This window comes from Bufo gargarizans, chromosome 3 (genome assembly GCF_014858855.1).
Source record: "Bufo gargarizans isolate SCDJY-AF-19 chromosome 3, ASM1485885v1, whole genome shotgun sequence".
In the NCBI taxonomy this organism is placed as follows: Eukaryota; Metazoa; Chordata; class Amphibia; order Anura; family Bufonidae; genus Bufo; species Bufo gargarizans.
The window spans coordinates 553192156-553209654 of record NC_058082.1 but is presented as its reverse complement, the minus strand read 5'-3'; the positions used below and the strand labels follow the sequence as shown (position 1 = coordinate 553209654).

The following is a 17499-nucleotide window of genomic DNA, read 5'->3' as shown; positions in this document are numbered from 1 at the left end:
TATGGGGCACTGTGGATGTCACTGTTATGGGGGCACTGTGGATGTCACTGTTATGGGGGCACTGTGGATGTCACTGTTAGGGGGCACTGTGGATGTCACTGTTATGGGGGCACTGTGGATGTCACTGTTATGGGGCACTGTGGATGTCACTGTTATGGGGCACTGTGGATGTCACTGTTATGGGGGCACTGTGGATGTCACTGTTATGGGGGCACTGTGGATGTCACTGTTATGGGGCACTGTGGATGTCACTGTTATGGGGGCACTGTGGATGTCACTGTAGGGGGCACTGTGGATGTCACTGTATGGGGCTGTGGATGTCACTGTTATGGGGGCACTGTGGATGTCACTGTTATGGGGGCGCTGTGGATGTCACTGTTATGGGGGCACTGTGGATGTCACTGTTATGGGGCACTGTGGATGTCACTGTTATGGGGCACTGTGGATGTCACTGTTATGGGGCACTGTGGATGTCACTGTTATGGGGCACTGTGGATGTCACTGTTATGGGGGCGCTGTGAGTCACTGTTATGGGGGCACTGTGGATGTCACTGTTATGGGGGTCACTGTGGATGTCACTGTTATGGGGGCACTGTGGATGTCACTGTTATGGGGCAACTGTGGATGTCACTGTTAGGGGGCACTGTGGATGTCACTGTTATGGGGGCACTGTGGATGTCACTGTTATGGGGGCGCTGTGATGTCACTGTTATGGGGGCGCTGTGGATGTCACTGTTATGGGGGCACTGTGGATGTCACTGTTATGGGGGCACTGTGGATGTCACTGTTATGGGGGCACTGTGGATGTCACTGTTATGGGGCACTGTGGATGTCACTGTTATGGGGGCACTGTGGATGTCACTGTTATGGGGGCACTGTGGATGTCACTGTTATGGGGGCACTGTGGATGTCACTGTTATGGGGGCACTGTGGATGTCACTGTTATGGGGGCACTGTGGATGTCACTGTTATGGGGGCACTGTGGATGTCACTGTTATGGGGCACTGTGGCTGTCACTGTTATGGGGGCATGTGGATGTCACTGTTATGGAGACACTGTAGATGTCACTGTTATGGGGGCACTGTGATGTCACTGTTATGGGGCGCTGTGGATGTCACTGTTATGGGGGCACTGTGGATGTCACTGTTATGGGGCACGGTGGATGTCACTGTTATGGGGGCACTGTGGATGTCACTGTTATGGGGGCACTGTGGATGTCACTGTTATGGGGTACTGTGGGTGTCACTGTTAGGGCACTGTGGTGTCACTGTTATGGGGGCACTGTGGATGTCACTGTTATGGGGCACTGTGGATGTCACTGTTATGGGGGCACTGTGGATGTCACTGTTATGGGGGCGCTGTGGATGTCACTGTTATGGGGGCACTGTGGATGTCACTGTTAATGGGCACTGTGGATGTCACTGTTATGGGGGCACTGTGGATGTTACTGTTATGGGGCACTGTGGATGTCACTGTTATGGGGGCACTGTGGATGTCACTGTTATGTGGTGCTGTGGATGTCACTGTTATGGGGGCACTGTGGATGTCACTGTTAGGGGGCACTGTGGATGTCACTGTTAGGGGGCACTGTGGATGTCACTGTTAGGGGGTACTGTGGATGTCACTGTTAGGGGGGACTGTGGATGTCACTGTTATGGGGCACTGTGGATGTCACTATGGGGCACTGTGGATGTCACTGTTATGGGGGCACTGTGGAGTCACTGTTATGGGGGCACTGTGGATGTCACTGTTATGGGGGCACTGTGGATGTCACTGTTATGGGGGCACTGTGGATGTCACTGTTATGGGGGCGCTGTGGTGTCACTGTTATGGGGGCACTGTGGATGTCACTGTTATGGGGGCACTGTGGATGTCACTGTTATGGGGGCACTGTGGATGTCACTGTTATGGGGCACTGTGGATGTCACTGTTATGGGGGCACTGTGGATGTCACTGTTATGGGGGCGCTGTGGATGTCACTGTTATGGGGGCACTGTGGATGTCACTATGGGGGCACTGTGGATGTCACTGTTATGGGGCACTGTGGATGTCACTGTTATGGGGCACTGTGGATGTCACTGTTATGGGGCGCTGTGGATGTCACTGTTATGGGGGCGCTGTGGATGTCACTGTTATGGGGGCACTGTGGATGTCACTGTTATGGGGGCACTGTGGATGTCACTGTTATGGGGGCACTGTGGATGTCATGTTGGGGGCACTGGGATGTCACTGTTATGGGGGCGCTGTGGATGTCACTGTTATGGGGCGCTGTGGATGTCACTGTTATGGGGGCTGTGGTCACTGTTATGGGGGCACTGTGGATGTCACTGTTATGGGGGCACTGTGGATGTCATGTATGGGGGCACTGTGGATGTCACTGTTATGGGGGCACTGTGGATGTCACTGTTATGGGGGCACTGTGGATGTCACTGTTATGGGGGCACTGTGGATGTCACTGTTATGGGGGCTGTGGATGTCACTGTTATGGGGGCACTGTGGATGTCACTGTTATGGGGGCACTGTGGATGTCACTGTTATGGGGGCACTGTGGATGTCACTGTTATGGGGGCACTGTGGGTCACTGTTATGGGGGCACTGTGGATGTCACTGTTATGGGGGCACTGTGGATGTCACTTTATGGGGGCACTGTGGATGTCACTGTTATGGGCACTGTGGATGTCACTGTTATGGGGGCACTGTGGATGTCACTGTTATGGGGGCACTGTGGATGTCACTGTTATGGGGCATGTGGATGTCACTGTTAGGGGCACTGTGGATGTCACTGTTATGGGGGCACTGTGGATGTCACTGTTATGGGGGCTGTGGATGTCACTGTTATGGGGGCACTGTGGATGTCACTGTTAGGGGCACTGTGGATGTCACTGTTATGGGGCACTGTGGATGTCACTGTTATGGGGCACTGTGGATGTCACTGTTATGGGGGCACTGTGGATGTCATGTTAGGGGGCACTGTGGATGTCACTGTTATGGGGGCACTGTGGATGTCACTGTTATGGGGGCACTGTGGATGTCACTGTTAGGGCACTGTGGGTCACTGTTATGGGGGCACTGTGGATGTCACTGTTATGGGGGCGCTGTGGATGTCACTGTTATGGGGGCACTGTGGATGTCACTGTTATGGGGGCACTGTGGATGTCACTGTTATGGGGGCACTGTGGATGTCACTGTTATGGGGCACTGTGGATGTCACTGTTATGGGGGCACTGTGGATGTCACTGTTATGGGCACTGTGGATGTCATGTTATGGGGGCACTGTGGATGTCACTGTTATGGGGGCACTGTGGATGTCACTGTTATGGGGCACTGTGGATGTCACTGTTATGGGGCACTGTGGATGTCACTGTTATGGGGGCACTGTGGAGGTCATGTTATGGGGGCACTGTGGATGTCACTGTTATGGGGCACTGTGGATGTCATGTTATGGGGCACTGTGGATGTCACTGTTATGGGGCACTGTGGATGTCACTGTTATGGGGGCACTGTGGATGTCACTGTTATGGAGGCACTGTGGATGTCACTGTTATGGGGGCACAGTGGATGTCACTGTTATGGAGGCACTGTGGATGTCACTGTTATGGAGGCACTGTGGATGTCACTGTTATGGAGGCACTGGGATGTCACTGTTATGGGGCACTGTGGATGTCACTGTTATGGAGGCACTGTGGATGTCACTGTTATGGGGGCACTGGGATGTCACTGTTATGGAGGCACTGTGGATGTCATGTTATGGAGGCACTGTGGAGTCACTGTACTGGGGGCACTGTGGATGTCACTGTTATGGGGCACTGTGGATGTCACTGTTATGGAGGCACTGGTGGATGTCACTGTTATGGGGGCACTGTGGATGTCACTGTTATGGGGCACTGTGGATGTCACTGTTATGGGGGCATGTGGATGTCACTTGTTATGGGGCACTGTGGATGTCACTGTTATGGGGGCACTGTGGATGTCACTGTTATGGGGGCACTGTGGATTGTCACTGTTATGGGGCACTGTGGATGTCCTGTTATGGGGCCTGTGGATGTCACTGTTATGGGGGCGCTGTGGATTCACTGTTATGGGGGCACTGTGGATGTCACTGTTATGGGGGCACTGTGGATGTCACTGTTATGGGGGCACTGTGGATGTCACTGTTATGGGGGCACTGTGGATGTCACTGTTATGGAGGCACTGTGGATGTCACTGTTATGGGGGCACTGTGGATGTCACTGTTAGGGAGGCACTGTGGATGGTCACTGTTATGGGGGCACTGTGGATGTCACTGTTATGGGGGCACTGTGGATGTCACCTGTTATGGGGCACTGTGGATGTCACTATTATGGAGGCACTGTGGATGTCACTGTATGGAGGCACTGTGGATGTCAATGTTATGGAGGCACTGTGGATGTCACTGTTATGGAGGCCACTGTGGATGTCACTATTATGGAGGCCTGTGGAGGTCACTGTTATGGAGGCACTGTGGATGTCACTATTATGGAGGCACTGTGGATGTCACTATTATGGAGGCACTGTGGATGTCACTGTTATGGAGGCACTGTGGATGTCACTATTATGGAGGCACTGTGGATGTCACTATTATGGAGGCACTGTGGAGGTCACTGTTATGGAGGCACTGTGGAGGTCACTGTTATGGGGCGCTGTGGATGTCACTGTTATGGGGGCACTGGTGGATATCACTGTTATGGGGGCACTGTGGATGTCATGTTATGGGGGCACTGTGGAGTCACTGTTATGGGGCACTGTGGATGTCACTGTTATGGGGGCACTGTGGATGTCACTGTTATGGGGGCACTGTGGATGTCACTGTTATGGGGGCACTGTGGATGTCACTGTTATGGGGGCGCTGTGGATGTCACTGTTATGGGGGCGCTGTGGATGTCACTGTTATGGGGGCACTGTGGATGTCACTGTTATGGAGGCACTGTGGATGTCCCTGCTTATGGGGGCACTGATCTGCGATGTCACTGTTATGGGGCACTGTGGTGTCACTGTTATGGGGGCACTGTGGATTGTCACTGTTATGGGGCACTGTGGATGTCACTGTTATGGAGGCACTGTGGATTGTCACTGTTATGGGGCACTGTGGATGTCACTGTTAGGGGGCACTGTGGATGTCACTGTTATGGAGGCACTGTGGAGTCACTGTTATGGGAGGCACTGTGGATGTCACTGTTATGGAGGCACTGTGGATGTCACTATTGGGGCACTGTGGATGTCCACTGTTATGGGAGGCACTGTGGATGTCACTGTTTATGGGGGCACTGTGGATGTCACTAGTTATGGGAGCACTGTGGATGTCACTGTTATGGAGGCACTGTGGATGTCACTGTTATGGGGGGCACTGTGGATGTCACTGTTATGGGGCGCACTGTGATGTCACCTGTTATGGGGGCACTGTGGATGTCACTGTTATGGGGCGACTGTGGATGTCACTGTTATGGGGGCACTGTGGATGTCACTGTTATGGGGGCACTGTGGATGTTCACTGTTCTTATGGGGGCACTGTGGATATCACTGTTATGGGGCACTGTGGATGTCCACTCTGGTTACAGGAGCACTGTGAGGTGTCACTGTTAATGGGGGCATGTGGATGTCACTGTTATGGGGGCGCTGTGGATGTCACTGTTATGGGGGGCACTGTGGATGTCACTGTTATGGGGGCACTGTGGATGTCACTGTTATGGGGGCCACTGTGGATGTCACTGTTATTGGAGGCACTGTGATGTCCACTGTTTATGGGGGCACTGGGATGTTCACTGTTATGAGGCCCTGGTGGATGGCAATGTTATGGGGGCCACTGTGGATGTCACTGTTATTGGGGGCACTGTGGATGTCCACTGTTATGGGGCACTGTGGATGTTCACTATTATGGAGGGCACTTGGGATGTCCCCTGTTTATGGAGGCACTGTGGGATGTCCACTGTATGGAAGGCAACTGTGGATTGTCCCCTATTATGGAGGCACTGTGGATGTCCACTATTATGGACGGCACTGTGGAGGTCACTGTTATGGAGGGCCACTGTGATGTCACTATTATGGAGGCCATGTGGATGTCACCTATTATGGAGGCACTGTGGATTTTCACTTTATGGACTGGCACTGTGGATGGTCCACTAATTATGGAGGCACTATTCTGGAGGCATGTGAGTCACTATTGATGGAGGCACTGTGGAGGTCACTGTTATGGGGCGCTGTGGATGTCACTGTTATGGGGGCACTGTGGATATCACTGTTATGGGGGCACTGTGGATGTCACTGTTATGGGGGCACTGTGGATATCACTGTTATGGGGGCACTGTGGATGTCACTGTTATGGGGGCACTGTGGATGTCACTGTTATGGGGGCACTGTGGATGTCACTGTTATGGGGCACTGTGGATGTCACTGTTATGGGGGCGCTGTGGATGTCACTGTTATGGGGGCGCTGTGGATGTCACTGTTATGGGGGCACTGTGGATGTCACTATTATGGGGGCACTGTGGATGTCACTGTTATGGGGGCGCTGTGGATGTCACTGTTATGGGGGCGCTGTGGATGTCACTGTTATGGGGGCGCTGTGGATGTCACTGTTATGGGGGCACTGTGGATGTCACTATTATGGGGGCACTGTGGATGTCACTGTTATGGGGGCACTGTGGATGTCACTGTTATGGGGGCACTGTGGATGTCACTGTTATGGGGGCACTGTGGATGTCACTGTTATGGGGGCACTGTGGATGTCACTATTATGGAGGCACTGTGGATGTCACTGTTATGGAGGCACTGTGGATGTCACTATTATGGAGGCACTGTGGATGTCACTATTATGGAGGCACTGTGGAGGTCACTGTTATGGAGGCACTGTGGAGGTCACTGTTATGGGGCGCTGTGGATGTCACTGTTATGGGGGCACTGTGGATGTCACTGTTATGGGGGCACTGTGGATGTCACTGTTATGGAGACACTGTGGATGTCACTGTTATGGGGGCACTGTGGATATCACTGTTATGGGGGCACTGTGGATGTCACTGTTATGGGGGCACTGTGGAGGTCACTGTTATGGGGGCACTGTGGATGTCACTGTTATGGGGGCACTGTGGATGTCACTGTTATGGGGCACTGTGGATGTCACTGTTATGAAGCATTATGGGAGTGCTCATGTGATATTTACTGTGGTGTCTATCTGATGGGGGGTGTATCTACCACTTCACTACAGTGGACAGCATAGATTCTATGAGACATTACCGCTTTCCTCGAGATCATGTGATGACAAAGCAGCTGTAAATAATGCCGCCCTCCTCTGTGATTATTGTAATAAACCGCCATATAGTGAGTCACAGCAATTACTGGTCATGAGCGGCTTCCAGGCATCACATGATTTCTATGTACTGGGGAGCATGAGGCGTCCCCCACCCTGACATTACCAGAAGACTCAGTAATCATAAGAGTTACACCAGGAAGTACTGGAAAATGGATGACGCCATTCAGGAGTCTGGGAAAGGTGGGTGCACTTCTATGTCACAACTGCAAAACACTGAGAAAAGAATAAAGACGAATCAAAGATCTCTAGATTTAAACTGCTCTTTATATGGGATTGTCAGATGGAGATGGGGGTTGCCCTATCTGGACCCTTCTCTGAGCAACAAGCAGTGGGCGACCAGAAATCACCTCTGTGCTCCCAGAGCAGAGCTCTAATACACTGCAGAAAGGAACATGATAATATTCTGCCTGTCTGCACCCACCACTAGAGGGAGCTCACTACATACAGATATATACAGACACCACTAGAGGGAGCTCACTACATACAGATATATACAGCCACCACTAGAGGGAGCTCATGAGATTACTGCATACAGATATACAGCCACCACTAGAGGGAGCTCACTACATACAGATATATACAGCCACCACTAGAGGGAGCTCACTACATACAGATATATACAGCCACCACTAGAGGGAGCTCAGTAGATTACTGCATACAGATATATACAGCCATTACTAGAGGGAGCTCAGGCGATTACTGCATACAGATATATACAGCCACCACTAGAGGGAGCTCAGGCGATTACTGCATACAGATATATACAGCCACCACTAGAGGGAGCTCAGGAGCTCACTACATACAGATATATACAGCCACCACTAGAGGGAGCTCAGAAGATTACTGCATACAGATATATACAGCCATCACTAGAGGGAGCTCAGGAGATTACTACATACAGATATATACAGCCACCACTAGAGGGAGCTCAGGAGATTACTACATACAGATATATACAGCCACCACTAGAGGGAGCTCAGAAGATTACTGCATACAGATATATACAGCCATCACTAGAGGGAGCTCAGGAGATTACTGCATACAGATATATACAGCCACCACTAGAGGGAGCTCAGGAGATTACTGCATACAGATATATACAGCCATCACTAGAGGGAGCTCAGGAGATTACTACATACAGATATATATACAGCCTCCACTAGAGGGAGCTCAGGAGATTACTGCATACAGATATATACAGCTTCCACTACAGGGAGCTCAGGAGATTACTGCATACAGATATATACAGCCACCACTAGAGGGAGCTCAGGAGATTACTACATACAGATATATACAGCCACCACTAGAGGGAGCTCAGGAGATTACTGCATACAGCTATATACAGCCACCACTAGAGGGAGCTCAGGAGATTACTGCATACAGATATATACAGCCACCACTAGAGGGAGCTCAGGAGATTACTACATACAGGTATATACAGCCACCACTAGAGGGAGCTCAGGAGATTACTACATACATATATATACAGCCTCCACTAGAGGGAGCTCAGGAGATTACTGCATACAGATATATACAGCCACCACTAGAGGGAGCTCAGGAGATTACTACATACAGATTTTTACAGCCACCACTAGAAGGAGCTCAGGAGATTACTACATACAGATATATATATAGCCACCACTAGAAGGAGCTGAGATTACTACATACAGATATATACAGCCACCACTAGAGGGAGCTCAGGAGATTACTGCATACAGATATATACAGCCACCACTAGAGGGAGCACAGGAGATTACTACATACAGATATATACAGCCACCACTAGAGGGAGCTCAGGAGATTACTACATACAGATATATACAGCCACCACTAGAGGGAGCTCAGGAGATTACTACATACAGAGATATACAGCTACCACTAGAGGGAGCTCAGGAGATTTCATTTCAAGACACGGAGGCTCCTATTGCATAAATCTCTCTTTACTGACTACCACAGCAGCAAAGAAAATCGACAGAACTTAGCATATAACCATGGCAACTGGCCCTGCCCTCCAGAGTCCCTATAAAGAGTCCATGGGCCAGTAGCACCTCCTCTTTCTTTGCTGCTGCCACAGATAAGTTGCTTCTTTCTGTTCAGCAGGGTTTTGTCTATTTTATAATGTTGTTGTATTGCCTTTCATTGTGATTTTTTTCCCCTGTGCTTGTTATATATATTTTCCCTTTATAGGGTGCTTTCATATTGCCTGTTGGTTTTATTTTTATTAGATTCGTCAGTTTTTCCCCCATTGTCTGTTGGTTCTGGTGTCTCCGTTCCCCTGCCCTTCACCTTCACCCCTCCACTCCGCTGCCTGTTCTCGCCCCCGTCCTCTTTGCTTCAGTTCTCCCCGGCGGCCGCTCTGCGTCCTGCTTCCCTCACGGCCGAGTTCTCGCGAGATCTCCGCCGCTCGCGTGATTTCGGCAGCCATATTCCCGGCTGGTTCCGGACTCTCCCCGCCTTTCTTCTCCCTGCTGTTCTGCGCGCTTGCGGCGCTCCCGCCCTCGTCATGGTCACGCCCCTTCCGCTTTCGTCACCTTCCTCATACGGCGGACAGCGGCTCCACAGGCTCCGTTCACTGGGTGAGGAAAACTCTCCCTGTTAACCCTTTCTGCGCCAATTAGTGCTCCCTACAGTCTCTCTCTTTCCCATGCACAGCTGGGATCCATATTTTATCCTCTCTGTTGATCTTACTACCATGTCTCGGCAATATAGTTCCCCCAGCCGTTTGGCTGTCGCCTCTGACCCGGAGGTTTCTCCACCTCTACCACCCAGGGAGATTTCTGCCGCCTCCTCTGATTTTAGCTCCCAAGCTGAGATTTTGCAGCACTCTGTAGCTGAGGCCATATCTGCTGCTATGGGATCCATGTCCCATACCCTTTCTCTCTGTGGCGAAACCAACCTCACCACTGGGTTTTGGAGAGGCCTGGTTGCCAGCCTCTTGCCCCAGGATTATGGCCCATACTAACTTTGAAGGAGAAGACAGACCGGCTGCACAGCTTAAATCTGTGGAACTGTTTTGGACAGAAAAGCCATGAGTACAGCAAGGCCCAAGAGACTTTTACATGCTATGTTGGGATGTTAAATGTCTATGTGTATTGTAAAGGGTGGGACATTGTATACGTTGAGTAGTGAGGTCTGTTCCATTGTCTCTCTGTGTGTATTGGCGATTGCCCTCTGTCCTGAGAGATAATTGAATTACAACTCGGTTGTCTCCAGGACAGAGGACATTGTGTATTCTCCTGCCTGTGATAATTATGTTAACCATGGTTATATCACAGGCAGAGGGAAGGATTCTATGTGGGTTGTAGCCTTTGTGTTATTGGTAATTGTATTCTGTTGATTGCGTCTCAGACAATGCCAGTGTGTTAGTTATTGCGTCTCAGACAATGCCAGTGTGTTAGTTAATTGCGTCAAAGACAATGCTAATTGTATTTTGTTGATTGCGTTACAGACAGAGGGAAGGGGGTTTTGTGTACAATTGCTGGGAAGGTTTCAATACTGTAAATGCATGTGATTGGCTAAAATATAAACTGTCACAGTCTTCTACAAGGGCCCCAGGGGGAGTGTCCCTTGCTAGGAGACCTGCAAAAAAGGCAGAAAAAGAACCCATTAAAGAGTTGCTGTTTTACATTCAACATAGAGCCTCGTCTCGTGTGTGGGGATTGCTATACGCTGAAGATTTGCTATACTCCCCTGGCTATAACTACTAGCTCTTGTAAGAGCTGTTCCTGGCTCCTGTGGTGGTTTTGGTGTACAGCGGAGTGCTTGGAGTCCTCGGGAAGCACTGGGAGCATCCATCAACGGAGGTACCCGGTCGGGGTGCTAGGAGATCAGTTACACTCTCTCTATCTCAGAGGCCCTGCGGGCTATCCCCCCCAGGGATCCGTCTTCAATCCCGCCCACGGTCACTCATGCCTCCAGAAACAATGAGATTGGTGTGTCTATAGCCACCCATGAGAACGTGCTGAATCCGTGCAAACGAGCCTTATCCCGCCAGGCAGGTGGAGATGGAAATGTGCCAGAGCACACGCTATGCCTGAGACCGATTCTGATATCGGCTCTGATGAGGAGGCCGGTTTTGAGGACCTAGAGGCATATGATGAATCCCCATCCGGGTCACCCCCACAACCACCTACTACCGTTCCTTTAGCTCCTGTAGCGGGAACATCTGGGTCGATCGAGAAGTCGATCCTGATTCCCTCCCAGACGATGGAGTTCCTCAGATTTTCGGTGGACTCCAGGGCGGAAACTCTCAGCCTTCCGATGTCGAAGGTCCGTGCGATCCGCAAGGAACTGCGCAGAACGCTTGCCATGCCTCGGTTCTCCTTGAGACATCTGTCCCGGATCATTGGTCTCCTCTCCTCATCTATTCAAGCGGTCTTCCCGGCTCCTCTCCACTACCGGTCCCTACAGCGCTTGAAAACTGCCCATCTTCAGGGGGGCGGGGGCCTCTTACGCGGATTTGATCTCTTTGGACCCGGAGACCAGAGACGAACTCCAATGGTGGATCCACAGTGGATTTAACGGTGGATTCGGACGCCAGTCTCCTCGGTTGGGGAGCACATTGCAACGGAGTGTCCACCGGCGGCCGGTGGTCGGAGGACGAGACCTCGCTCCATATCAACGCGTTGGAACTTCTTGCAGGCTCCTTTGCCATTCGCAGTTTCACGAAGGACATTGCCAAAGCGTGCATCAGGTTGCGTATGGACAATGTCTCTGCGGTCCGTTACGTAAACGCCATGGGCGGAACCCGCTCGGCCATGCTGTCTCATTTGGCCAAGGAGTTCTGGTCTTTCTGCCTTCACCAGAATATCACGGTGGTTGCGGAGTATCTTTGCGGACTTCACAACGTTCAGGCAGATTGGAGCTCTCGATATCTCAGGCATGGCAGCGACTGGAAATTGGACGCTCAGGTATTCTCCAACATTTCTTCACTCTGGGGTCCATTTTCTATCGACCTCTTTGCTTCTCGCCTGAACGCGCATTTGCCCCGGTTCTTCAGTTGGCGCCCAAACCCAGGCGCAGAGGCGGTAGACGCCTTCCTACAAGATTGGTCCGGTCTTCTGCATTATGCCTTTCCCCCCTTCTCCATGATTCCTCGTGTTCTCAATCAGGTGCGCTATCAGTTGGCGGACCTTGTCCTCATTGTCCCCTTTTGGAGCTCCCAGTCGTGGTTCCCTCAACTTCTGGAATTACTGTTTCTTCCTCCATTACTTCTTCCGTCGTCTCCTTTTCTCCTCCTCAGCTCAGGAGGTCTTCAGCATCCAATCCTCGCGGATGCCTCTTTGCGACTGCTGGCCTGCAGAATATCAGGTTTGCCAGAGCCAGCTTTGAGTTTTCGGAGGCAACTCAGAGACTTCTGGAGAATTCATGGGCCCTCGGCACGAGACGGGCCTATAGAGCAGCCTGGAGATCTTGGGCTAGCTGGAGCTGGGCACGAAGTGTGGATGCCGTTTCAGCCGCTGTAACGGAAATTCTCCAGTTCCTCACGGCCTTGTTTGAGGAGGGTAAAGCATATCGGACCATCAACCTCTTCAGATCCGCTATCTCGTCGCTCCACCAGGGTTTTGAGGGTCGCCCGGCGGGCCAGCACCCATTGGTTTGCCGTTTGCTTAAGGGCGCTAGGTTATCCCGTCCTCCCAGACCTCGATTTTCTTCTTCATGGGACGTCTCTCTGGTCTTATCCTTTTTCTCCTCTTGGCCGTCCAATTCTGAACTTTCCCTGCGTCAGTTGTCTGCTAAACTCGTCACTCTATTCTGTCTCATATCTTGTAAGAGAGTGTCGGACGTTCGTGCTCTGGTCTACGACACCAGATCCTTCTTTCCCGAGGGTGTTATTTTTTATATCACTCGTCGGACCAAGACGCAAATCCGTTCTGTGTTATATCCCAGTTTCCCAACTGTTCCAGCCCTTTGCCCGGCGGCTTGTCTCCGTTAGTATGAAGCTAGAACTTCTCGGCATCGCTCTCCCGACTCTCCACACTTATTTCTTTCCTTCCGTCGATCTTTCGCTCCGGTCACTTCCACCACGCTGGCGCGCTGGGTCAAATGGATCATGTCGCTGGCAGGAGTGGACACTTCCATCTTTACCGCCCACTCTTTGCGGAGCGCTTCCTCTGTTTCTATGCTTGTGGCCGGCGCTCGTTTGGAGGACATCATGAGGATTGCTGATTGGTCCAGAGTTTCTACGTTTAGGGAGTTTTACTTTCGTCCTCAGCCGCACGCTTTTTCCTCTATTGTTTCTCAGCTTTGAACCTGCAATAGGAGCCTCCGTGTCTTGAAATAAAATTGTATGATTTTCCTAGTCTATGACGTAAAGTCATGATTTTATGAAAGACACGGAGGCGAGTATTGCCCACCTCTCATCTGTCCCCCCCCCCCCCCCTTGATTTATTTTTATTCTGGGGTTTTTCCTCCTATAGGTTATTGATTAATTTATGATTGTATCCTTTATCCTAAGTAGATTGATGCATTTAGGATTTTGTGTTTGTATTCTTTCATGCATACTTTTTTTTTCTACCTCTTGGGGTGTTAACACACTCTTCATGCACTTTATATTTTTGCAGGATGAACATCTAATCTGCTGTACCTGAGTTACGTCCATACGGTTCCTTAGTCTGCTGTATCCAGGGTGCATCCGGAAGATTGTTTTTCTTCGGTTCCTGTGTTCGGTTCCTGTTTCCTACAGTTCCATCGGTTTTTCGTTTGGTGGTTTTGGTGGCATCCGCCAAGAAAGAGGATATAGGGACTCTGGAGGGGAGGGCAAGTTGCCATGGTTATATGCTAAGTTCTGTTGATTTTCTTTGCTGCTGTGGTAGTCAGTAAAGAGAGATTTATGCAATACTCGCCTTCGTGTCTTTCATAAAATCATGACTTTACGTCATAGACTAGGAAAATCATACAATTACTGCATACAGATATATACTGCCACCACTAGAGGGAGCTCAGGAGATTACTACATAGAGATATATACAGCCACCACTAGAGGGAGCTCAGGAGATTACTACATACAAATATATACAGCCACCGCTAGAGGGAGCTCAGGGGATTACTGCATACAGATATATACAGCCACCACTAGAGGGAGCTCAGGAGATTACTGCATACAGATATATACAGCCACCACTAGAGGGAGCTCAGGAGATTACTACATACAGATATATACAGCCACCACTAGAGGGAGCTCAGGAGATTACTACATACAGATATATCCAGCCACCACTAGAGGGAGCTCAGGAGATTACTACATACAAATATATACAGCCTCCACTAGAGGGAGCTCAGGAGATTACTGCATACAGATATATACAGCCACCACTAGAGGGAGCTCAGGAGATTACTGCATACAGATATATACAGCAAGCACTAGAGGGAGCTCAGGAGATTACTACATACAGATATACACAGCCACCACTAGAGGGAGCTCAGGAGATTACTACATACAGATATATACAGACACCACTAGAGGGAGCTCAGGAGATTACTGCATACAGGTATATACAGCCACCACTAGAGGGAGCTCAGGAGATTACTACATACAGATATATAAAGCCACCACTAGAGGGAGCTCAAGAGATTACTATATACAGATATATACATCCACCACTAGAGGGAGCTCAGGAGATTACTACATACAAATATATACAGCCACCACTAGAGGGAGCTCAGGAGATTACTACATACAGATATATACAGCCACCACTAGAGGGAGCTCAGGAAATTACTACATACAGATATATACAGCCACCACTAGAGGGAGCTCAGGAGTTTACTACATACAGATATATACAGCCACCAGTAGAGGGAGCTCAGGAGTTTACCACATACAGCCATTATACCCCATCCTTATAATGTTCACTGGTGTCCCATTAAAAGAGTTTGGACATGCTGGGATTTTATGGTATTTTATTAGCAAGTAATGTCCTGTTGTTCTGACCGCACTGCGCACTGACCGTCAGCTGCGTCATCAGTCCAGACTCTAGTCCAGCGCTGCCCCAAGCCCTGACTGCACTCTGTCACAGTGACAGCACTGTATGCAGTAAGTCAGCATTGGGGGACTGTGAAACAGCAGCAGGCACAGTCCATGGGGTGGGGGCATATGGCACACTATATAATAAGCAGCAGGCACAGTCTATGGCGGGGTATGGCACACTATATAATTATCAGTAGCAGTGAGCACAGTCAATTGGGTGATTGCACACTATGTAATAAGCTGCAGTAGGCACAGTCCATGGGGGTAGGGTATATTATATAATAAGCTGCAGCAGGCACAGTCCATGGGGGTAGGGTATATTATATAATAAGCTGCAGCAGGCACAGTCCATGGAGGGTACGGTATATTATATAATAAGCTGCAGCAGGCACAGTCCATGGAGGGTACGGTATATTATATAATGAGCAGCAGCAGGCACAGTCCATGGGGGTGGTATGGCACATTATATAATAGGCAGCAGCGCATACAGTCCATGAGGGGGTATGGCACAACATGCATTAAGCTGCAGCAGCAGGCACTGTACATAGGGGGTATGGCATATTATATAATAGGCAGTAAGCAGCAGGCACAGTACATAGGGGGTATGGCACATTATATAATAGGCAGTAAGCAGCAGGCACTGTACATAGGGGGTACGGCACATTATATAATAGGCAGTAAGCAGCGGGCACAGTACATAGGGGGTATGGCACATTATAAAATAGGCAGTAAGCAGCAGGCACTGTACATAGGGGGTACGGCACATTATATAATAGGCAGTAAGCAGCAGGCACAGTACATGGGGGTATGGCACAATTATAATAAGCAGGAGCGGGCACACCTCATGGGGGGTATGGCACATTATGTAATGTAAGCAGCAGCGGGCACACTCCATGGGGGGTATGGCACATTATGTAACTAAGCAGCAGCAGGCTCAGTTCATTGGTGAGGCCAGGTGCTCACTTGCCATCAGATTTCGGTACTGTGTTCATGGAGGGGCACGATAAAACTGCAGTGGTTCACCATGGTGGTGAGGGGAAGGGGGTGGTAAGTTTGGAGGGCTCCATGATGGGGTGGGGGAAGTCTGCCGATAAGAATTCGGACATGCAGTGCATGAGTGGCGGCGTGGTGGTTGGTCAGACTGGTACTTTTTTCTTTTTAGTTGAAAAGGGGGGTGGCAGGGAGGGGCCATGCAGGCAGTGGGAGGGGCCAGAGCATGGGGGCCCAATTCTGATTCTCGCTACGGGACCCAATGATTTCTATGTATGAGAGGTAGAACCCCCTTTGACACTATGTTAGAGGCCCCCCTTGACACCATGGCGGACGGAGGGCCCCTTTAACACTGCGTAGAGTCAGCAGGCTCATGGTAACGCTGCTTCTCACAGGGCTGAAGACCGTAATCTCTGGGATTATCCTGTGGGTGTAATTAGCAATCCGAACCGTGGTGCCGGCTCGTAGATTACACATCGCAGGATATGGCGCCATTTTTACTTGCAGAGATGACCGTGCATTTGCATTGTGGCGCCACATGTGACACCTCATTCCACCCCACCAGTCACTGCTCAAACTGCGCAGCTTGTGGGGGCGGCGATAACAAGCGCGTCATGTGACATTATTATTAGACATTTGCATATCTGATTGCCCTAGACAAGTATCACCGCTCATCTGCCGTGAATATCGCCATTTACACGTAATTGGTGTACCGAAGTCGCCATAACCGCAGGAACAATCCGGCTCCTTGTGGAGCTAAATCCACATTTTCTGCCTTTTAAGTGGATTTTACGGGTGATTGAGATCAGCAGCGCTCGGTGAATGGCGGGTTTATATGCGGCAGGTCACACAGCACCGATCCTGTTTCCATATTACGAGAGGCTCTGAGGTAACGGCTGCCAATAAATGGCGCTGAGGACGGCGGAGCCAGAAATCTACTGCGCTTTATAGGAAAAATAATCCCCCACAAGAGAAACGTTTTATAGGAAATTTCCATCTACCAATCCAAAGATGACTTAACCCTTAGCTGTCCCTGACGGTGAAGAAAAAAACGTAGGATAGATAGATAATAGATAGGAGATAGATAGTTAATTTCCGTCACTTTACCCAGAAGCTCCAGTCTGACCCCCAGCCGCCCGGCGCTCTGTCGGACTCCTCGGATGACATCTTGCCGGCGTCGTCCCCCTCGTCCTCGTGTGGGACCTGTACATAATAAGGG

General features: G+C 50.4%; 1 protein-coding gene and 1 long non-coding RNA gene across 2 annotated transcripts in view; one reads left to right on the top strand and one right to left on the bottom strand.

The window, feature by feature from the left end:
* Positions 1–14004, top strand: part of LOC122930647 — a 53330-nt gene extending 39326 nt beyond the window's left edge. Inside the window, exon 5 of the long non-coding RNA XR_006388153.1 lies at positions 13885–14004. This is a non-coding gene — a long non-coding RNA (uncharacterized LOC122930647). The remainder of the gene's footprint in view (positions 1–13884) is intronic.
* The window catches only part of GRAMD1C (GRAM domain containing 1C), a 178435-nt gene extending 164307 nt beyond the window's left edge, over positions 1–14128 (bottom strand). The window contains exon 1 of the mRNA XM_044284158.1: positions 13908–14128. Coding sequence (XP_044140093.1) covers positions 13908–13955 — 48 coding nt within the window. The 5' untranslated portion in view covers positions 13956–14128. The remainder of the gene's footprint in view (positions 1–13907) is intronic.
* Positions 14129–17499: the final 3371 nt, after the last annotated feature.